General features: G+C 45.8%; 1 protein-coding gene across 5 annotated transcripts in view; it reads right to left on the bottom strand.

The window, feature by feature from the left end:
- Nucleotides 1-17,422, bottom strand: part of B3GLCT (beta 3-glucosyltransferase) — a 126,277-nt gene extending 108,855 nt beyond the window's left edge. The window contains exons 1-2 of one of the 5 annotated variants that reach the window (XM_072719946.1): nucleotides 17,320-17,422; nucleotides 2,558-2,607 (exon numbers count right to left, since the gene is read on the bottom strand). Coding sequence is in view for 1 of the 5 variants with exons in the window: in XM_072719949.1 (XP_072576050.1) it covers nucleotides 2,558-2,607; nucleotides 16,962-17,034 (123 nt within the window). In the remaining 4 variants the exon portion in view is untranslated. Of the gene's footprint in view, nucleotides 1-2,557; nucleotides 2,608-15,689; nucleotides 15,711-16,961; nucleotides 17,253-17,319 lie in introns of those variants that run through there. The other 4 variants (XM_072719949.1, XM_072719945.1, XM_072719948.1 and 1 more) reach the window with 4 other exon arrangements.
- Nucleotides 17,423-18,104: the final 682 nt, after the last annotated feature.

Raw genomic sequence — 18,104 nt, 5'->3', positions numbered from 1 at the left:
ACAGATGGTTACCAGAGGGGAGATGGGTAGGGAGATAGGGGAAATGGGTGAATGAGATTAAGAGTATACTTATCTTGATGAGCACTGAGTAATACATGGAATCGTTGAATTGCTACATTGTACATGTGAAACCATATGACTTCTGTATATTAACTAAACTGGAATGAAAATTCTTTAAAATTAAAGATAAATAAATAAAAAGAAACACATTTCATAAGGCTAATGACCTCGTAATGATTCTCTGATGGATCTGGGCAAAGAAGATTCTACCTGTTATAAAGAATACTCAGGATTCATGATAAGAGGTCAAAATATGAACGTTAGCAGGAGTTTGCAAGAAGTTGATGCTAACCCTTGTGGGTGACTTTAAGGGATTCAAAACTTCAGCAGAGGCAGTAAATAACTACATTTGTCAAGGAAATAGCAAGAGGACTAAAATTAGAAGTGGCACTGGTGGGGGAGATGGGCAAAATGGATGAAGGGGAGTGAGAGGTACGGGCTTCCAGTTATACAATGAATAAGTCATAGGGATAAAAGGCACAGCACAGGGAATAGAGTCAATGGTATTACAGTAGTGTTGTATGGTGACAGATGGGAGCTACACTTGTGGGGAGCACAGCAGAATGTACAGACTTGTCTACTCAGTATGTTGTACACTTGAAAGTAATGTAACAGTATGTGTCAACTCTAATTCATTTTTTTTAAAAAATGGGACCATCTCATGATCAAACTTGAACAGATGAGGAGTTGCTTCTCATGGATGAGCAAAGAAAGTGGCTTCTTGAGATGGAATCTACTCCTGGTGAAGACACAGTAAAGATTGTTGAAATGACAACAAAGGGTTTAGAAAAGTAGAAAGTACATCAACTTAGGATATAAAACAACAGCAGATGTCTGAGAGGACTGACTCCAGTTTTGAAAGAAGTCCTATTGCGGAAGGCTATCAAACAACATCACACATTACAGAGAAATCATTGGTGAAAGGAAGAGTGAATTGATGGGGCAAACTTTATTGTTGTCCATTTTAAGAAATTGCCACTGCCACCCCAGCCTTCAGCAACCACCACACAGCTCAGTCAGTAGCTACTGACACTGAGGCAAGAGCTGGTGGAGGCACCAGCAAAAAGATTACGACTCGCTAAAAGCAAAAGTGGTGGAGTGATGGTTAGCATTTTTTTGTTAGCAATAAAGTACTTTACATTTGAGGTATATGCTTTAACCATGCTATTGCACACTTGACAAGCTACAATATAGTATCAACACAACTTTCATTATGCAGTGAAAACCAAAAAATTCATTTGACTCGCTTTATTGCAGTATTCACTTTACTGGAGTGGTCTGGAACCAAACCCACTAGCCCCGAGGTATGCCTATACATGGGAATATCTGTTTGCTTAGCAATTGAGATCATTGAGGATCACTGGGAAAATCAAATTAAGTGAAATGTCAGAAAATGTTTTATTAAACACAAAGGATCTTAAAACCAAAGGAAATCATTATTATTGTTCCTGTATAGGAAACCTACAATACAGTTAGAACAGATAATACTCTGTTGACAAAAGAGACTTCCTATTAAAAAATGCTTTTACACTAATTGTGGGATAAAAAAAATAAAGTCAACTGAGCCTTAACTAATATGATAAAGACAACTGTTATTCTTTTTTTTAATAAAATATTTTATTTATTTATTCATGAGAGACAGAGAGAGAGGCAGAAGCAGAAACACAGAGTGGGGAAGCAGGTCCCTTGCAGGGAGCCCAATGTGGGACTCGATCCTGGGACTCCAGGATCAAGCCCTGGGCCAAAGGCGGACGCTAAACCAATGAGCCACACAGGCATCCCAAGACAATTGATATTCTTTAACTACCGTTTCTCATTTAAAAAAATATATTGTTTCTCTTTCTCACCTGCTAAACTCATCTAATGCAAAGCCTAAATGGTAAACTCTAGGTGAAGTTCTTGAACATAATCAATGATGAAAAAGCAGCAGCTCTGAGATCTGGGTAAGTGTTGTCCTATCTCCATTGGTCTCCTAGGGTCTATCCGAGGTTGCTGGGTACAACTGTGCAAGGAGCCTGGAAGTCACCTTTGGGGTCTCTTACACAGTGCCACCTTCAGGGAGAAGGATACTCAGGCTCTTGTGACCCCGGGGACATAGCCTAAGACTACTTTCTCAGACTGGGAAAATGAAGCCCAAGTTTAGATGCAATCAGACTAGAGAAAACCACAGTATCCAAGCAAGCTTCTAAAATGTCTTACTCCATTTCAAAATACTTTTTCTTAAAATGAAATGTGAAACCTACTTGGTCTGCTTTAACTATTTTTTTCTTTTTTTTTTTTTTTTTTTTTTTTTTTTTGCTTTAACTATTAAAGGGTTTTTTTTTTCATCAACCTTATCTGTAGGTTGCCATGAGGGATTAAAAATCTATGTTGACCAACATTTCATTAATTCATTAAAAAAATTGGTAACTATTGAAAGATGAAATTATTATAGCTCCCATTAAAAAAAATACGAATGAATCTCTGACAGGAAGAGTAAATTTGATAAGAAAAGTACCTTAGATTGCTTGACCTCTTTCTTTGTATCTTCAGAAACCAAAGCAAAAGCTGGAAAAGAGAAAACATTTTTACATGAAAATTATCAATCAGGATTCATTCTCACATTCAATACTGGTGCTTAAAATAAGGAAAAAGGAGTACTTCAATAAGACACACTTTGCTCATTTTTAAAAGCAGCTGCATTGCTACAAACCAGCACCGCAGGCCACCTTCGTCACTGGACCTGAAATTATTCGTCGGTGGGGAGCCAACGTGCTTAGGCTACCAGCTTAAAAAATACTACATCAAAGAAATTAGAATCTGTATACTGTTTTGTGTCTACGGGTACAAAGTACACCTTCTTAGCAACCTCGATTCTGGGAAGGGGAATTCCGGAGAATCCAGAGGGAAGCAGTACAATTCCTACTCACATAATCACTGCCAGAGCCTGGCAGGCAACAGAGCTAAATCTGGGGCAAGCTTTCAGTCTCAGGGGCGGCCAGGTTAGGAGCAGGGTGCAGATAATGCTGCCACATGCAGGCAGGAGGTAACAGAGCCCACTACGGCGATGTGGCCAAGAGAGTCAGGGAGTTAAAATCATTCTCTATTTAGAATGATTTAATGTTTTGAGTTGGAGCCCATAAACAGATAAAGATATCCCTACAGACACACCTGGGCTCTACATTTAGAAGAAGAACAAGAAAAACAAAACAACATGACAGAAACACTTGGAAAATACAAAGCAAAATAAACCCAATAGTCAGGAAGGTTAAGTGGACAAAAAAATAACATACTTTAATTTTATAGTGCATGCCTCCTGAAGGGCTAAGAGGAAAACACCTCATAGAGTCTGCTTTCTCTAATTAGCATCCCCAGGAGAAAATGGGCAATGGCATAGGGCAGTAATGTACTAAAAGTGCAGGACAGCTGATGCCATGAAACAGTAGTATCATACAAGGAGTTTCAGCAGTAGGTTTCCCCCATGTAATAGAAGAGACCCTCCTGAGAAGCAACAGACCACCTCCCCCATTCAGAACCCCCTCTGGTCCCTCCCCACCCTGAAGCCCAGACAGCCACTGCCTCAAATTCTCTCTCCACATAACACATGCTCAAAGGAAATAATCGAAAACATTCACACTAAGAAGCAAATGACTGACGTCATTTAATCATTTCCATTTCTGGGATGACATTTCAAAAGGCAGGGTGGAACTGAAATGTAAGCCAAAGGAACCTCTATGTGTAGAATTTAGTTAACAGCAGGTGTTACAGGAGGCCTCCCTGAGACCACCTCATATAAACAATAAATCCCCAACTCCACCCCTCCTTACCTTCCCCACTTTTTCTTTTCCTCCAGAGCACTTACCACCACTAATATAATACGTATTGATGTGTTTTTTGCTTGTCTTACATATTAGTTTATTGTAAGCTCCATGAAGGCAGGAATGTGATTTTATTTACCATCTGCCCCATATCTAGAACACAGCCAGCACACAGAGGACATCAATAAATATTTATCAAATGAATGAATCAATGAATGAATAAATGCAAGTCTTTACAATGGTGCTGGGATCCCATTATTCCCATTATTTACAGGCTGTTTACTCCTTCCTCTAGGTAGCATCCACCAAGCAAAATAAAGGAATTTAGTGTGTCCTCCAAAACCAACTTATTCTCAGGAGTGTCTGATCTGCTTTATCATTTTATACTTACACACACACACACACACACACACACACACACACATAGAGAGAGAGACACACAGACAAAATAAGGCAACCACAAAGCCCAAATCATCATTAAATTCTAAGAAGAAAGGAGAGATTTAACCCCAAACACCATTTTAAATTCTTCTGGGTATTTAATGGTTTTGTCATATTTTATTTCCTCCAAACTAGCATGCATACTTAAAGCCCTCAAGAAGATACCAAAAATAGAACTATTAATGAATAGTATATAGGGAAGTCACCACACATTAATATCACTCAGCACCACAGATTTCCAAGAGAGAACATTCCAACAACTTGCAGGATACAAAAACCGTGGTCAATCTAAGTAAGACACAACTCTAAGTTCAAAATCCTTCTCTGCTGACTCCATCAATTCTTAATTTCAAACAGACAGTCAAAGCTCTCTGGGCTAGAATTCCTTCTTTCGTCAAGATAAAAAAACCTTCTCGGTTTAACACGTTCAGTGACTCATCATCTAATAACCAGGATTTAGTCTTTCCTCACTTTTTTTGCAGGCCAGATAGCTATGTAAAAAGAAGAGTATGTCAACATGAAAGCCCTTTAGAATGTAGACTCTATACTGAAGAAAACATGTCTTTATTTGGTATTGGTTCTGAGAGTTACTAACACATCGCCTTTCATAAGCAAGCAACTAATGTCATTTGACAATGTTTCATGTAAGAATTATATGGAGGGAAGACATTCCCAATAAAATAAGTGAATTCCACAAATCCTCCTTGTCATAATCAAGATAGCATACCCCTATCCATGCAACACTTAAATGAAGAGTAAACTAGGTTTAGTTCCCATTGAAAATACAAAGGCCTAAAGTTAAAATATCCTTAAACACACACACACACACACACACACACACACATACACACACACACACAGAGGGACGCCTGGGTGGATCAGTGGTTGAGCGTCTGCCTTTGGCTCAGGGCATGATCCTAGGGTCCTGGGATCAAGTCCCACATCAGCCTCCCCACAGGGAGCCTGCCTCTCCCTCTGCCTATGTCTCTGCCCCTCTCTCTGTGTGTCTCTGATGAATAAATAAATACAATCTTTAAAAGACACACACACATACACACACACACAACTGTCATTTGTCCCGATCACACTCTGCTGTGAAATTAAGAACTCCTTTTTTCCCCATGACAGAAATAAAGTAGACAATATTTAAAGCAATAACAAGGAGGTGCCTGGCTGGCTCAGTGAGTAGAGCATGTGACTCTTGATCTTGGAGTCATGAGTTCAAGTTCCACATTGAGCATGGAACTTACTTAAAAAATAAACAAGTAAAGCAATAAAGTAAGAAATGTATCAGTTACTTTTAGATATAAGAGTAAATCATATGGCAAGATAAGCCTCATTTAATATTTACAGAAATACTAGTTGGTTTTATCTTTATGTTTCTACAATCTAAATAAAACAAATCACCAAGGAACCAAGTGCATTTTGAAGGCACAGAATATGCTATGCCACTAATAAACCCAATCTTAAAATAATGAATCCTTTACAAAATTCCCACCAACAAAATCCTGGCTTTCATAGTTGCTGCAAATGCAGGAGAAATGGTAAAATTAAAGGAGAAAGTGAGAAAAATCAGCAAGCGAAGAAATTACCTGTCACCTTCAATGACCCTAATAAGAACACACAGTGGGGCTTTAACACAGCGTGTCTGAGAGGTGGGGGTAAGGAGGAGGGAGGAAATGATCCCCCAACTCTGCCAAAGGGAGTGGCCACCTGGGGCTGGATGTTTGCTGTTTAGCTTCATACTAATTTCCAGAGTCAGTGGGGAAAAAATATTCTTGAAAGCTTGGCCTTAATGTGCACTTGGAGAACTATTCCAAGGTAAATCATGTTCTTATATGCCAAACTGCTGTTTAAAAGTAATTTTCCCTTTTCTATTTTCAACATGAATTCCTGTGAATTGCTACAGGGAACTATATTTAAAGTGCAAATCAGGATGGGCAATAGAAATAAGACCTTTCCGAGATAACTTTAAATAATTCAAGCTAACTAATGTGTTAGCACACCTATTCTAAGAGATAAATCAAGATTTTACAAGTAACCTGGGACTAAGATTTATAGGCCAGCCTAAGCCCCCAGAGTGCCAGAAAACTGGAGAGGAATTAATTGCAACATATTTAAGCAACACTAATCAAGTTTCTTTTCTTTTTCCTGGGAGGGAGCGAAGGACCCCATGCCCATGCAGGAAAGATGAGTGTACCTCCTAGCTCCTAACTCCATTTTGTTCCTAGTCCCTGGTATGTCCTCCCAGATTCTCCCAGGAACATCCATCATAGAAACCGTGTTAAACACAAAAAAAACAAAAACCACTGAGACACTAAATAACCTCAGTCAGAGGGGTGCTGCCAGGATTAAGTGAGATAATGGACACAGCATTTAGCGTGCAGCTCAGCATATTAAAAGCTCAGGAGATGCTGCAATGATGCCGCTGGTGGTGCAATGATCACTGTCAGTCTGGGCGGTGTCTAGGTGGTCGCGGGCCCTACGCTGAAGCCGGGAGGGAGGAAATGAAAGTGGGTGTCCCCAGCCCCACCATCCAGAACAAAGCCCCAGCACACCCCCAGAAGCTTGCAGCCAGGACCCCTGCGAGGCCCAGGGTCTCATACTGGCTCTGCCCCACATTTCCTTTTGACACACTGTGAGAGGGAGCCTGTGGGGCTTCACTCGCTTTCCTGTGACCTACTTACAAAATGTTTCACCCAGCACAGCTCCTCCCCGAGTGGCTCCAGCTTCCCAGAGCTTTCCAGGCTGAATTCCAGGTGGTCCAGAGGAGGGGAGGCCCAAAGCGCCAGGATGCACAGCCCACAGACCATTTACTTAGCTCTGATTACCTGCTTTGAAGATAATCCATGGCAGCAGAGCTACAGGGAAACAACAAACGCATCGACCCAGCGATGGGGACCGAGCCTGCCTTTCCTTCCTCCTCTTCAGACAAATCTGCTGTCCCTGGGGTGGTGCACATGCTGGGCACCAGCTCCATCCACGTACCTTGAGGCACCACTGCGCAATCTGAGGATGGAGCCCCCACCTTCTCGCACTCCACATGGGCCCAGGACACAACCAGCCCTGACATGCAGCCACAGATCAAATGATTTAGCATGCGTTACATTTCTAGAACAGGGCCTGGCACATGCTAAATGCTTTGGGCCTTAGCAGCTATTGTCATTACTATTAGTTTACATTTTCATTTGTGCAACAGAAAATCAGAGAGTGGCTGTGTTTACTAGTGCCACATGTCATGCTAGGGGCTGGATAAGATGAAGCAGCAGCTGCCCAAGGAGCTAAGTGACACACAGGTCCCTTGGTCAACAACCAAGCCCTCAAGTGTCCACTCTAATGACTGTCATTCTAACGGGAGTCCCTAAGGGAGCACCTAGGGTGGGAACAGAGAGCATCTTACCCAAGGCAGGGCAGCAGAGGGAAGGGGAGGCTTCCAGAGACCTAAGCACTACTTGTACCAAGCTCAACGTCATGATTGGGGCAGTATATTCTAGGCAGCAGAGACTTCAGGTTACAAGAGCAAGGAGGCCTGGAAATAGGCTTCTGCAACAAAGCTTGGTTAATAGTCCAGTATACCCAGAGCACTGACACCTGAAGGGAGAGAGTACTGGCACATGGACACCTAGGGGCAGGAGAGACAGGGAGGCACAGATATATGGGGGAGGGAAGTGCTGGGGCATGGACACTTGTGGTGGAGGGGAGAGACTAGGGCACAGATACTTGGGGAAGTGGAGTAACTGGGGCTAGAGATGAGACAATAGAGGCCGTATTATGAAAGGGGTCAGTGTTAGTCAGAGTCTGTTTTTATTGTAAGGGCCATGAAAAGCTTCTAAGAAAACCAATGCCATGCTGAAATGTGTGTCTTAGACAGGTTTGTAGAGTAGCACCGGGTGGGCTGTGGAGGGACAAAAACACAAGGCATAAACATGCCACCTGGGAAGCTCATGGAGCCAGGTAATGAGATAAGAGAAGGAATTCAGGTGAGGCACTGCCGGGGCACAGCAGGTTGTGAGCAAAAGCAGGTGTTGAGCCATTAAAGCAGCAGAACCTACAGGCTATGAGCAGACCCTACCAGTGGATGGGGTGGGGAAGGGAAAGTCCGGAGGGGCCGGTGAGGCAGAGAGAGCAGTGTGGGTGAGTTGGGGTTTCAGAGGGAGTGGCTAGGTATGCACCAGGGCCCTTCACAAGCTGGAGAATGAAGCAAGGGGAGCAGAAAAGTTAGCTTAGTTCCCAATATCCTGAGATGCTGGGGACATTCAAGGCGATATATCCAGCCCTAGCCTGTACCCAGGTCAAGAGGAGAGGTGCCAACAGTGTCCCCACAGTCCAAGGGAACCAAAGCCACAAGACTAGATGGAAAGACAGGAGCGAGGGAACTCCAACATTTCAGGACACAACTGTAAAGATATAAAAAATAGTGAAAGGGAATAAAGGGGAAAGGAGAAAAAATGAGTGGGAAATATCAGAAAGGGAGACAGAACATGAGAGACTCCTAACTCTGGGAAACAAACTAGGGGTGGTGGAAGGGGAGGTGGGCGGGGGGGTGGGGGTGACTGGGTGACGGGCACTGAGGGGGGGCACTTGAGGGGATGAGCACTGGGTGTTTTCTATATGTTGGCAAATTCAAGACCAATAAAAAATAAATTTATAAAAAAAAAAAGATGACAAAAATGAATGGCCAGGCAGAGAGAAGCTAGAGAGATGGCAGTAGTTTAAGGAGTTTATAAGACGTTCTTTTAAGGCGTTCTCTCCCTAAAGCTTCTTAGGTGCAATGGGAAGGGGCTGCAGTACAGGAGACCTGGCCTCCAGGCCCCACTGCACTAGGAGGACTAGCACAGCACGCGGGTCAGGTACACAGAATCTAGAGTCACACCTCGTGCCATCAAATCTAGGCTCTGCCACTTAGTAGCTAGGTGCCATAGGGCCAGTGACTTGAGCTCTCAGGGTCTTTGCCTCCATCCCTGTAAAAGGGGGTAACAAAACAAGAACGAAGTAAGTTGGTGCATGTACAGGTTCAGGACAGTACCCAGCCTATGGGAAGAAAGAGTTTTGCTCAGGTACCAAAGAGCAAATTCAGGAAGTGATGTGCTGCACTGGGGAGGATGCCCCACAATTCCGCAAGGAGACAGCTGAACATCATTTAGGGCCAGGGAACTGCTATGCCCCATTCCATGGGTTCTGCACCATTTACTAGGTGATCCACCAAGAGAAGTGATGGCGGGTTTTGTTTTTGTTGTTTTTTTTTTTTTGGCGGGGAGTGGGGGGCTGGCCTCTCCTCAAGTGTGGCAGTGAGCGCACAGACATGATAGTCCTCTTTTGAGCCGCTCAGTACCTACCCCTATTGATCCTACTCCACCTGAAACACATCCTCTGTTTTATCAAAAAAAAAAAAGTCAATGGGAAAAAAGAGGTTGGAATACAAATTTTTCTTCACTTGGTAAACAAACTTGGCCAGGACCAATATATTCTCTGTGCCAGAGGGTAAATGTACTTATAGGAAGGGCAGTAAATAGAAAATATAAAGAAATAGGAAATAATTGTATATTTTAGAAAGAAAAAGGTCATTTTTGCTTCTTCGGTTCATATCTCATTTAAACAAATACTATGAAGACCCATATGCCAACTGAAACAGAGGTTCGGGGGAGAGATGCAAAACACCACCCTCATAAGCATGTTTCATAGGCTGAGTCATAGGTAAGGGGCAGAAGAATCCCTGGCCACCCAACCCACTCCAGAACAAACTCAACCACAAAAAAAATCAGCACTTCATATAATTCCTTTGCATTGTAAGAGTAGTACTCAATAATTAGGTGTCAAACTAACTTAAAAAATACAATCTATGCTTAAATTTGGGGTATCTTATTTCTGCAACACAAAAAGTGGTTTTAGAAGCTCTCCCTGTCAGTACCACTGAATCCATGGGAGCCACAGTCTGAGATGTCCTAATGCTGTTAGGAACTTGTCAACTGTCCAAACACCTTTGCTCTAACGACTTAATCTCTAGTTCTTGAGACTCCTGCTGCCCCTGCTACACCCCCTCCAGTAGCATTTGAAAACCTGCCAGTTCCAAAAGGATGCTGGAACCAGAGAAAGACTGCTTAGTTTGAATTCTGGGGTTTCTGGTTCCTTTCCCAAGGAGATGAAATATCTGAGCAGGACACATCAGGTCTCAAATCCACGCTTTGCTGTCTCCAAAACATCTCCTTATTTCATTTTAAAGACAAAGCAACCAGCAATCATCTTTACATTGTACAGATACATAAGGAAATATCTAGCAAGAGTCCCAGTTTATACCTGGGCCTCGGGTGGCCCAGGCAGGGTTCCTGCACCTGCCAGCACACAAGACCCACGTGGGGCCTTACAAAAATGCAAATCCACAGGCCTCCTCTCAGATCTTTTGAGCCAGAAAAATCTAGAGCTAGGATGCTCTAATCTACATTTTAACAAAGCGGCCCTTAACAAAGGGAATTCTTCAAGACACTAAGGTGATTCTCCTGTGTGCTGACACACTGGGGTGCATAACTAGCCAGATGCTCAAGGGAAGGGAACAGAGCTATTTATCCAACAGGCCTTGGCCATTAACCTTCCTTTACTTCATTCACCTCATAAATGAAGAGCCACCCTCAAGGATCTAGAGAAGATAAATTCAGCATGATGTGTAAAGAGCCTCGAGCATCCTACAGCAAGCAATGATGTAAACTAAAACATATCACCTTTACAGACCATAAAATATTCTTTTAGAAGTGAAAATAAGTCATATCCCTAGGAGAAAATAGCATTGCTATAATTGAGATACATTCAAATCTTATTCGATGATACCTTTACTCGTGTTTTTGTGTGTGTAAAACCTATAGCTTTATATCATACAGATAAAAACTATTTTCTGCCCCAGCTTCTACCAAATCTTGTGTACACACAAATTTTGAATAAGAGCTCAAATGGATTTATTTTGACAATTAAGACTCTACTCTTTAAAAAAAAAAAAAAAACTTAAAAATCTACTCAAATTGCTCCCAAATATCTCTGCAGTCGACCTCTCCAATGAGCTCCAGACCCACAAATCTAACTGCCCACCTGAAATGGCACCTTAACATCTCACATCCCCCCAAACTCAATTTGTCCAAATTGAATTCCTCATCCTCACCTCAAATTAAAAGTAAACTTTAGAAACAGTGTCTGGGTACTTCATGCCACTGAACTGTATACCTCTAAATGGTTAAAAGAAATTTTAGGTTACTTAACTACAATTTTTTAAAAATGTTTAAATCTGGTCCTTCTCCATTAGCGCCTGTATCAGTAAACAGCACCAGTAGCCACCCACAGCTCATGAGAAAAGCCTGATTCATCCGTGACCCCCTCCTTTCTCTCGGCCCACTGTACCCATCAACTGCCATGTCTCAGAGACTCTTAATCATCTCTCGCGTAGTTAGTTCTAGCAGCCTCCTCACTGGTCCCACGCATCCACACTGGCCCCCTCTAATCCCTGTTCTCTACAGGACAATCAGAGTGAGTTTCTAAAACGGGAAGTTAAATCATGTCACTGTCCTATTATAGCCCTTCAGCCACTTCCCACTGCTCTAAGGACAAAGTCCAAGAGCCTTATGCTTCTCTGGGAGACCCTGCTTTGCCTGAGCCCTACTAAACTTCTCTGCCCCTCTCTGGACCTCTCCAGTCCTGTCTTTTCTCCATTGTATCCCTCCTGCAAAAACTTCCTGCCCCTGCTGGGCATATGCCCGTCCTCCCCTAACTGATTTCTGCTTCTCTTTCAGGTCTGAGTTCCCATATCCCTTCCTCCAAGATCCCTTCCTTGAGCCCCTACTCCAAGATTTCTCATCCCGGAACCCAACACTATTGACACTAGACCAGATCTCTGATTCTTTGGAGGAGAGGTTGTTCTGTACACTGGAAGGATGTTCAGCAGCACCCCAGCCCCAGATGCTAGTAGCATTCCCTGCCAAATCATCCCCCTGACAATCAAAAAGTCTCTAGCCATTGTCCAATGTTCCCTGAGGGGCAAGATCAACCCCCCAGTAGAGAACCACCATTCCAGACTCCAGGCTAAAGCCCTTTATCTCGCTGCCAAGCATTCTCACAGTATCCCCAAACTCCCCGGCCAGGCACTGAGCACAATACAATTTGTTTCTGTGTGGTGTTTAATATCACCTTCCCCTCGAGACTCCATGCTCCATAGGGAAAAGCTAGACTAGATCTGTCTTCTTCCTGCATACTCCCAGTGCCTAACACATGTAGATACTCAACACTTTTTGAATAAATGAAAAAAATTCCAAGTACAGTTCTTTCTTTTAATACTATTTTTGAACTGTTAACATTTCCTAGGAGTGCAAATCAGCGCCTACACTGAATTGGGTTTCTCTGGGGAGTGGCTTAGTGAATAGAGCTTTGAAACATGGAATTAAGGGAAACTCTCAATCAATAATAGATCTGATGAACCCCTGACACTCACTAGAATTTTTCCTTTGTGTTGGGAAAGATGGAATTAACACTCCCATATACCTTTATAAAGCAAGAATCTGGCAACACCAAAGGTAGATTACCCATAATGCTACAAAGAAGCAAAACATACATTTGCAAATTCCCCATAAATAATCCCTTTGTGCCTAGAAATTATGCGTGTTTCTAATGAAAAGCAAAGCAAAACAAAACAAAAACAAAAACAAAAAAAAACCCAAAAGCAAACAAAAACAAAAAAACTTGGCCCTTAGTCATCCAAATGAGGTCAGTTACTAGAACTTGGCTCAAGAACTCCGCTCACAATGTTTGCCTTAGAGCAAGTTAACAAAAGGGTCGGGATAGCTCCTCCCCACCCCCCACTATCCTATCTGAAACAGATGCCCCTCCATAAAGAGCTTGAAGGTTGGTTAAAGGCAAACTCCTTTGGGTCAAGCCCATGACCCATACCAACTTGGGGACCCCAGGCTACCTGGATAAGAATCTATCCAGATGGGTGAAATCTGTATCAGTCATATTTGCTTAAGAAATAAACAGGGTTTAAAACAAAAAACAAAACAAAAACACACACACACACACACACACACACACACACACACACACACAAAATAACCGGGGATCAGGTCTGGCTCTTGGTGTCCTAAAATGTCTAACTCACTGCAATGAAAAGAATCTGAGCAAGAACTGGACCAGAATGAAAAATCAACCCTAACTTTGGAAGATGCTAACAAATTCAATCTTGACACATACAGAGCAGAAACAGGGATAAGAACGATAAAAGTATCTTATTATTTTACCATTGGTTCAAATGAGCTTCTTCACAGATATATACATTAGCTGCTGAATGTAATAGAAAACTGAAACAATTGAGGCTTAAACAAGATAGAGGTTTATTTTTAATCTCTTGCAATAGAAGTCGGAAATAAGTGACCTAGGGCTGGCATGGTTTCCCACATCTATCTGGCACCTGGGTGGTGCTATCCCTTCTGTTCTACCATCCTTACCACCTGCTTCTTTCTTCAAGGTCACCTCATGGTCACAAGATAACTGCCATGGCTCCAGCCATTAGGTTTACAGACGATGGGAAAGAAGATGAAACAAAGACCAAAAAAAAAAAAAAAAAGGATGCACCCCAACTGGGTCAGCTACCTTTAATAAGCTTTACCAAGAGACCCACCCAAAAATCTCTACAGATAACTCAGTGGCTACCCCGGCTTGCAAGGACCACTGGGAAATGTTTTCTCACTGGACACACTGCTACCACCACCATGAGATTCCTGCATCCTTCCCCTCACTCCCTATATGAATTTGTCAGCTAGCATTGCCTTAACAGCAACCATAGACTGAGTGATTTAAACAATGGAAATGTATTCCTCACAGTTCTGGAAGCTATTAGTCCAAGATCAAGGGGCCAACAGGGCTGGCTTCTGCTGAGTCCCCTTTCCTTGGCTTATAGGTAGAAGTCTTCTTTTTTGTGTCCTTTCTCTGTTCACATGCATCCCTGGCATTTCTTCCACTTCAGAGAAGGATAAGGACATAGGTCCTGCTGGATTAGGGCCCTACCCTTAAGGCCTCATTAACCCTTAATTATCTCCTTGGAGGCTCTATCTCCAAATACAGTCACCCAACACTCCTGATTATCTAAGAGGTTTTTTAGTCTGGAAAAGAAGGAACTACAGGTTATTGAGTTGGCAGAGAGCAGTCTCTGCCACAATAGAATCAGTATGTTAAAACTGTACGAAATGGCAAAGTTCTGGTATTTTATCTAGTCTATGCCTCCTGTTTTATAGGAGAAAACCAAGCTCCAACCCACTAGAAGCCACACGGTGGCTGACGTAGAGGTGTGAATAAATCTGATTCTAGAACTGGCATTGGACTTTAAAGAATTGAAGTTGCAGTGAATTTGGTCTGTATAATCATATGGGCTTAAAATAAATTTTCTATATTGACTGTCCTCCAAAAACTCAATGGGTATGCTACAGTTTGTGGTAAAAAAGCTAAAACTATACATACCCGAGTCAAACTTATAAGGGTATATTAAGAGTATTTTTAAGCAATCAACATTGTTCACATGCCTCAGAACCTGTATCATAAGCTCTGTTCTAGCCAGATTCTAAGATATTTGGTTTGGAGATACAGAGAGTGGGTACCACATCTTTTTACATCTTGGTGCTCCCCCACCATCACCAAAGCAGGGCCCCATCAACTGAGCTCATGATTTACTTCAGACGTCAAAGAATACAGCTTTGTGCCTGTACCAACCCATGAAAGCCAGCCAGTTCACAAAGCCAAATGTCTCACAGAGACCTTTTAAGAGGTTTTATGTCTTATTTATTGTGCTTATCTGACAACTTCACAATGTTAATAGACGTCTCCAAAAATGTGTTGACATTTTGGTTCATTCTGACAGTCCTTTAATGTATTATCAAGTTTGGGCAGTACAGATATTCCCTTAAGCGCAATAAGAGAGCGGGGGGGGGGGGGGGGGGGGGAGTAGATGCACATGGCAATACAAATATGTATTTCAGCCCATATCTGGAATATATTATGTACAAATATCGTAGCCCCAGTACACCACTATACGGCGCAATGCTATAAATAGAAGGCCACTTTCAGCTACCACCCACCCCGTTTGGATTAGGTGCAAAGCTCCCGGGCAGCAAGCCAGCCAAGGCAACCGAGAGCCACCTCCCCCACTTCCCACCGCTCCCACCTCCCCTTCCTCCAGGGCTGACCCCTCCCGGCGATGCCGGCTCCCTTCCCTGCAGCAGATCCCAAGTTCAGAAGCTCTCGCCGTCAATTATAGTTCTCTGTGCCCAAGGTGCCCGGAAATTTTTAATTACACTGTTGCTTACTTAATCATGCGTGTGGACAATTAATTAACAATTAATCTCACTCGATTTTCCCACACTGAGCACCTACCGAAATGCTAAGGGGGAACGCAAACAACGTCCTTTTCGGGGAGTTTGAATCCAAATAAAAATGAGCTGCAAAGGTTCCGGTGGGCTACCAAAAGGCAGTGCCCAGGAACGCCGCATCTGTTCCTGAGCTGCACCGTTCTGCCGTTTCTAAAAATCTGAAATTACTGCCTTTGGACGGACTGGAAGCACAGAAGTCCGGGTTAGAGGAAAATAACCCCGAGAACCTGAAAAGGGAGTCACGGGGCCCCCGCGGTTTCAAACTTGAACAAATCTCATCATAAATGTCAATCAGAATGACTTAAAAAAAAAAAAAAAAACTTTTGCCACATCATGTGACGATAAAGAGGAGAAAACGCTCGTGAGGAGAAAGGAAGAAAAAAAAGAAAAAAAGGAAAGGGGCCCGACGGCGGCGGCAGCCCGCAGGCACGCGGCGTCCACAAGTGTCCTCCGACTGCGCCGCGGCCGCCCGAGCCTGGGGCCGCCCGCCCGCCCCGCCCGCCCCGCCCGAGCCTCCCCTCCCGGCCGAGGGCTCCGCCAAGTTGGCACCTCGGCCCCGGAGCCCCGAGCCCCGCGCCCCGCGCCCCGCGCCCCCAGCCCGGGCGCCGCCGGAAGACCTCGCGGAGAGCCCTGGGGGCGCGGGGCCCGCCTGCGGGACGCGGCGGCGCGGGGCGAGCGCAAGGCCCCGGCCGCAGGGCCCGGCCCCTCCAGCCCGGGGCGCGGGGGGCGCGGGGGGCGCGGGGGGGGGCGCGGGGCGCCGGGGGGCGCGGGGGGGGCGCGGGGGGGCGCGGGGCGCCGGGGGGGGCGGGGCGCCGGCGGCAGGCAGGGGGCGGGCCGCGGCCGCCGCGTCCCCGCTCTCAAAGTTTCTCGCAGTTGCACATTCAGCCGGCGCTTCCTGTGGGGGTGAGCGCCTCGCCCTCCCGGCTCGGCCGGCCGCCAGCTCGCGGCGGAAGGAGGCAGGAGGCGGGCGGCGGGCGGGCGGCCGCCAGGGGGGCCGCGGCGGCGGCGGGACCCGGCAGCCGAGGGGGCGGGCGCGGCGCGCCCCGGGGTCCCGGAGAGCCGGGTCCCCTCCCGGACGCCGCGAGAGGGCGCTGCCGCCGGCGCGGCGGGGACGGGACGGGGGCACACGGGCGCCCGCGGGCAGGGTGGGCCGCCCGGCAGCTCCCTCCGCGCGCGGCCGCGGGACGCGGGACCCGGGACCCGGGACCCGGGACGCGGGCGGCAGCGCCGGGAAGCGCACGCCTCTCCCGTGCGCGCCCGGCCGCCCGCTACTTACCCAGCGAGCAGGTGAGGAGCGAGAGCAGCGCCGGGAGCGCGAGGCGGCGGCCGCGGCGGGCGGGCGGCAGCATCCCTGCGGCGGGAGCCGCGCGCCCTCCTGGGGCGCCGGGACGGGAGACGCTCGGGGAGCGGAGCTGCGCCGCTGCCGCCCCTGCCGCCGCCGCTGACCCTTCTCCGCCGGCTCCCCTCCCCTCCTCCCTCCTCGGCTCCGCCGCGCCGGCTCCGGCCGCGCCCCCTGGCGGCCGGCCTCGGGAGCGTCCTGCCGGGCTCGCGGCGGCGCCGGGCTCCCGCGCCCGACCGGGCAGAGGCGGCCCCCTCGGCCGGTAGTCGCCCCTCCTCTCCTCCTCGTCCCTCACCTAGGCCCGGGCTTCTGCCCCCGCGTCCTGCCACCTTCCTCCGCCACCTCCCTTTCCAGGTCTCCTGGAGGACAGCCGTAGGCCCCGTGCTTACTCCCAAACTGCGGGACTGGGGGGTGGAGGACACGGCACAGAAACCGGAGTCCCTTCTCCCCCCCGCTCATGTGCCATCCGCTTTAAAAAAAAAATCAGTAATTCAGCTTAATATTGTTGGCACCCATGCTCTGCGTTGATGAAGGTGTTTTTAATCAGCTCAACTAATTGACTTAATATCCTCTTTTTTTAATGGGATTTGGCCAATAGCTTAGGCCTGGAATTTGGCTTTCAATAGAAGTTTGTGTAAATGTAATTTCGTATAAATGTGATTTTAAGTGTTCATAATGGAAGAGGGAGGGTGTAATTTTATTCAAAACGTCTGATAAAAATTAATTAACTTGGAATACAGAGAAAGGGAGTGAGCTCCTGTGCAGGGTCCCTCGTCCCCATGGGACTGTCAAGGGGCTCCTAGCCCCGCGGGAGGCCAGGGGAGAGCGCTGACAAAGGGACTAGGAACCCTCTGATGGTTCTCGACTGCCTTGCGCCTGCCCCCAGCTTGACTCATGTCTCTCCCATAGAAACTGTATGGAACCAAGTGCCAATCACTTTCCTGAGATTAGAATATGACCTCCTGCAGGTTGTGTCCGTGTGTTCATTCATACTTTATCATGTTTTTTGGATGCCTACTTTTTACCTAGGATTGTGCTAAGCACAATACCATTGTCTTTCACATGGACATGCAGCATTCA

This window comes from Vulpes vulpes, chromosome 9 (genome assembly GCF_048418805.1).
Source record: "Vulpes vulpes isolate BD-2025 chromosome 9, VulVul3, whole genome shotgun sequence".
In the NCBI taxonomy this organism is placed as follows: Eukaryota; Metazoa; Chordata; class Mammalia; order Carnivora; family Canidae; genus Vulpes; species Vulpes vulpes.
Note: the sequence above shows the minus strand (reverse complement) of the source record. Positions and strands in the feature narration are given on the sequence as shown.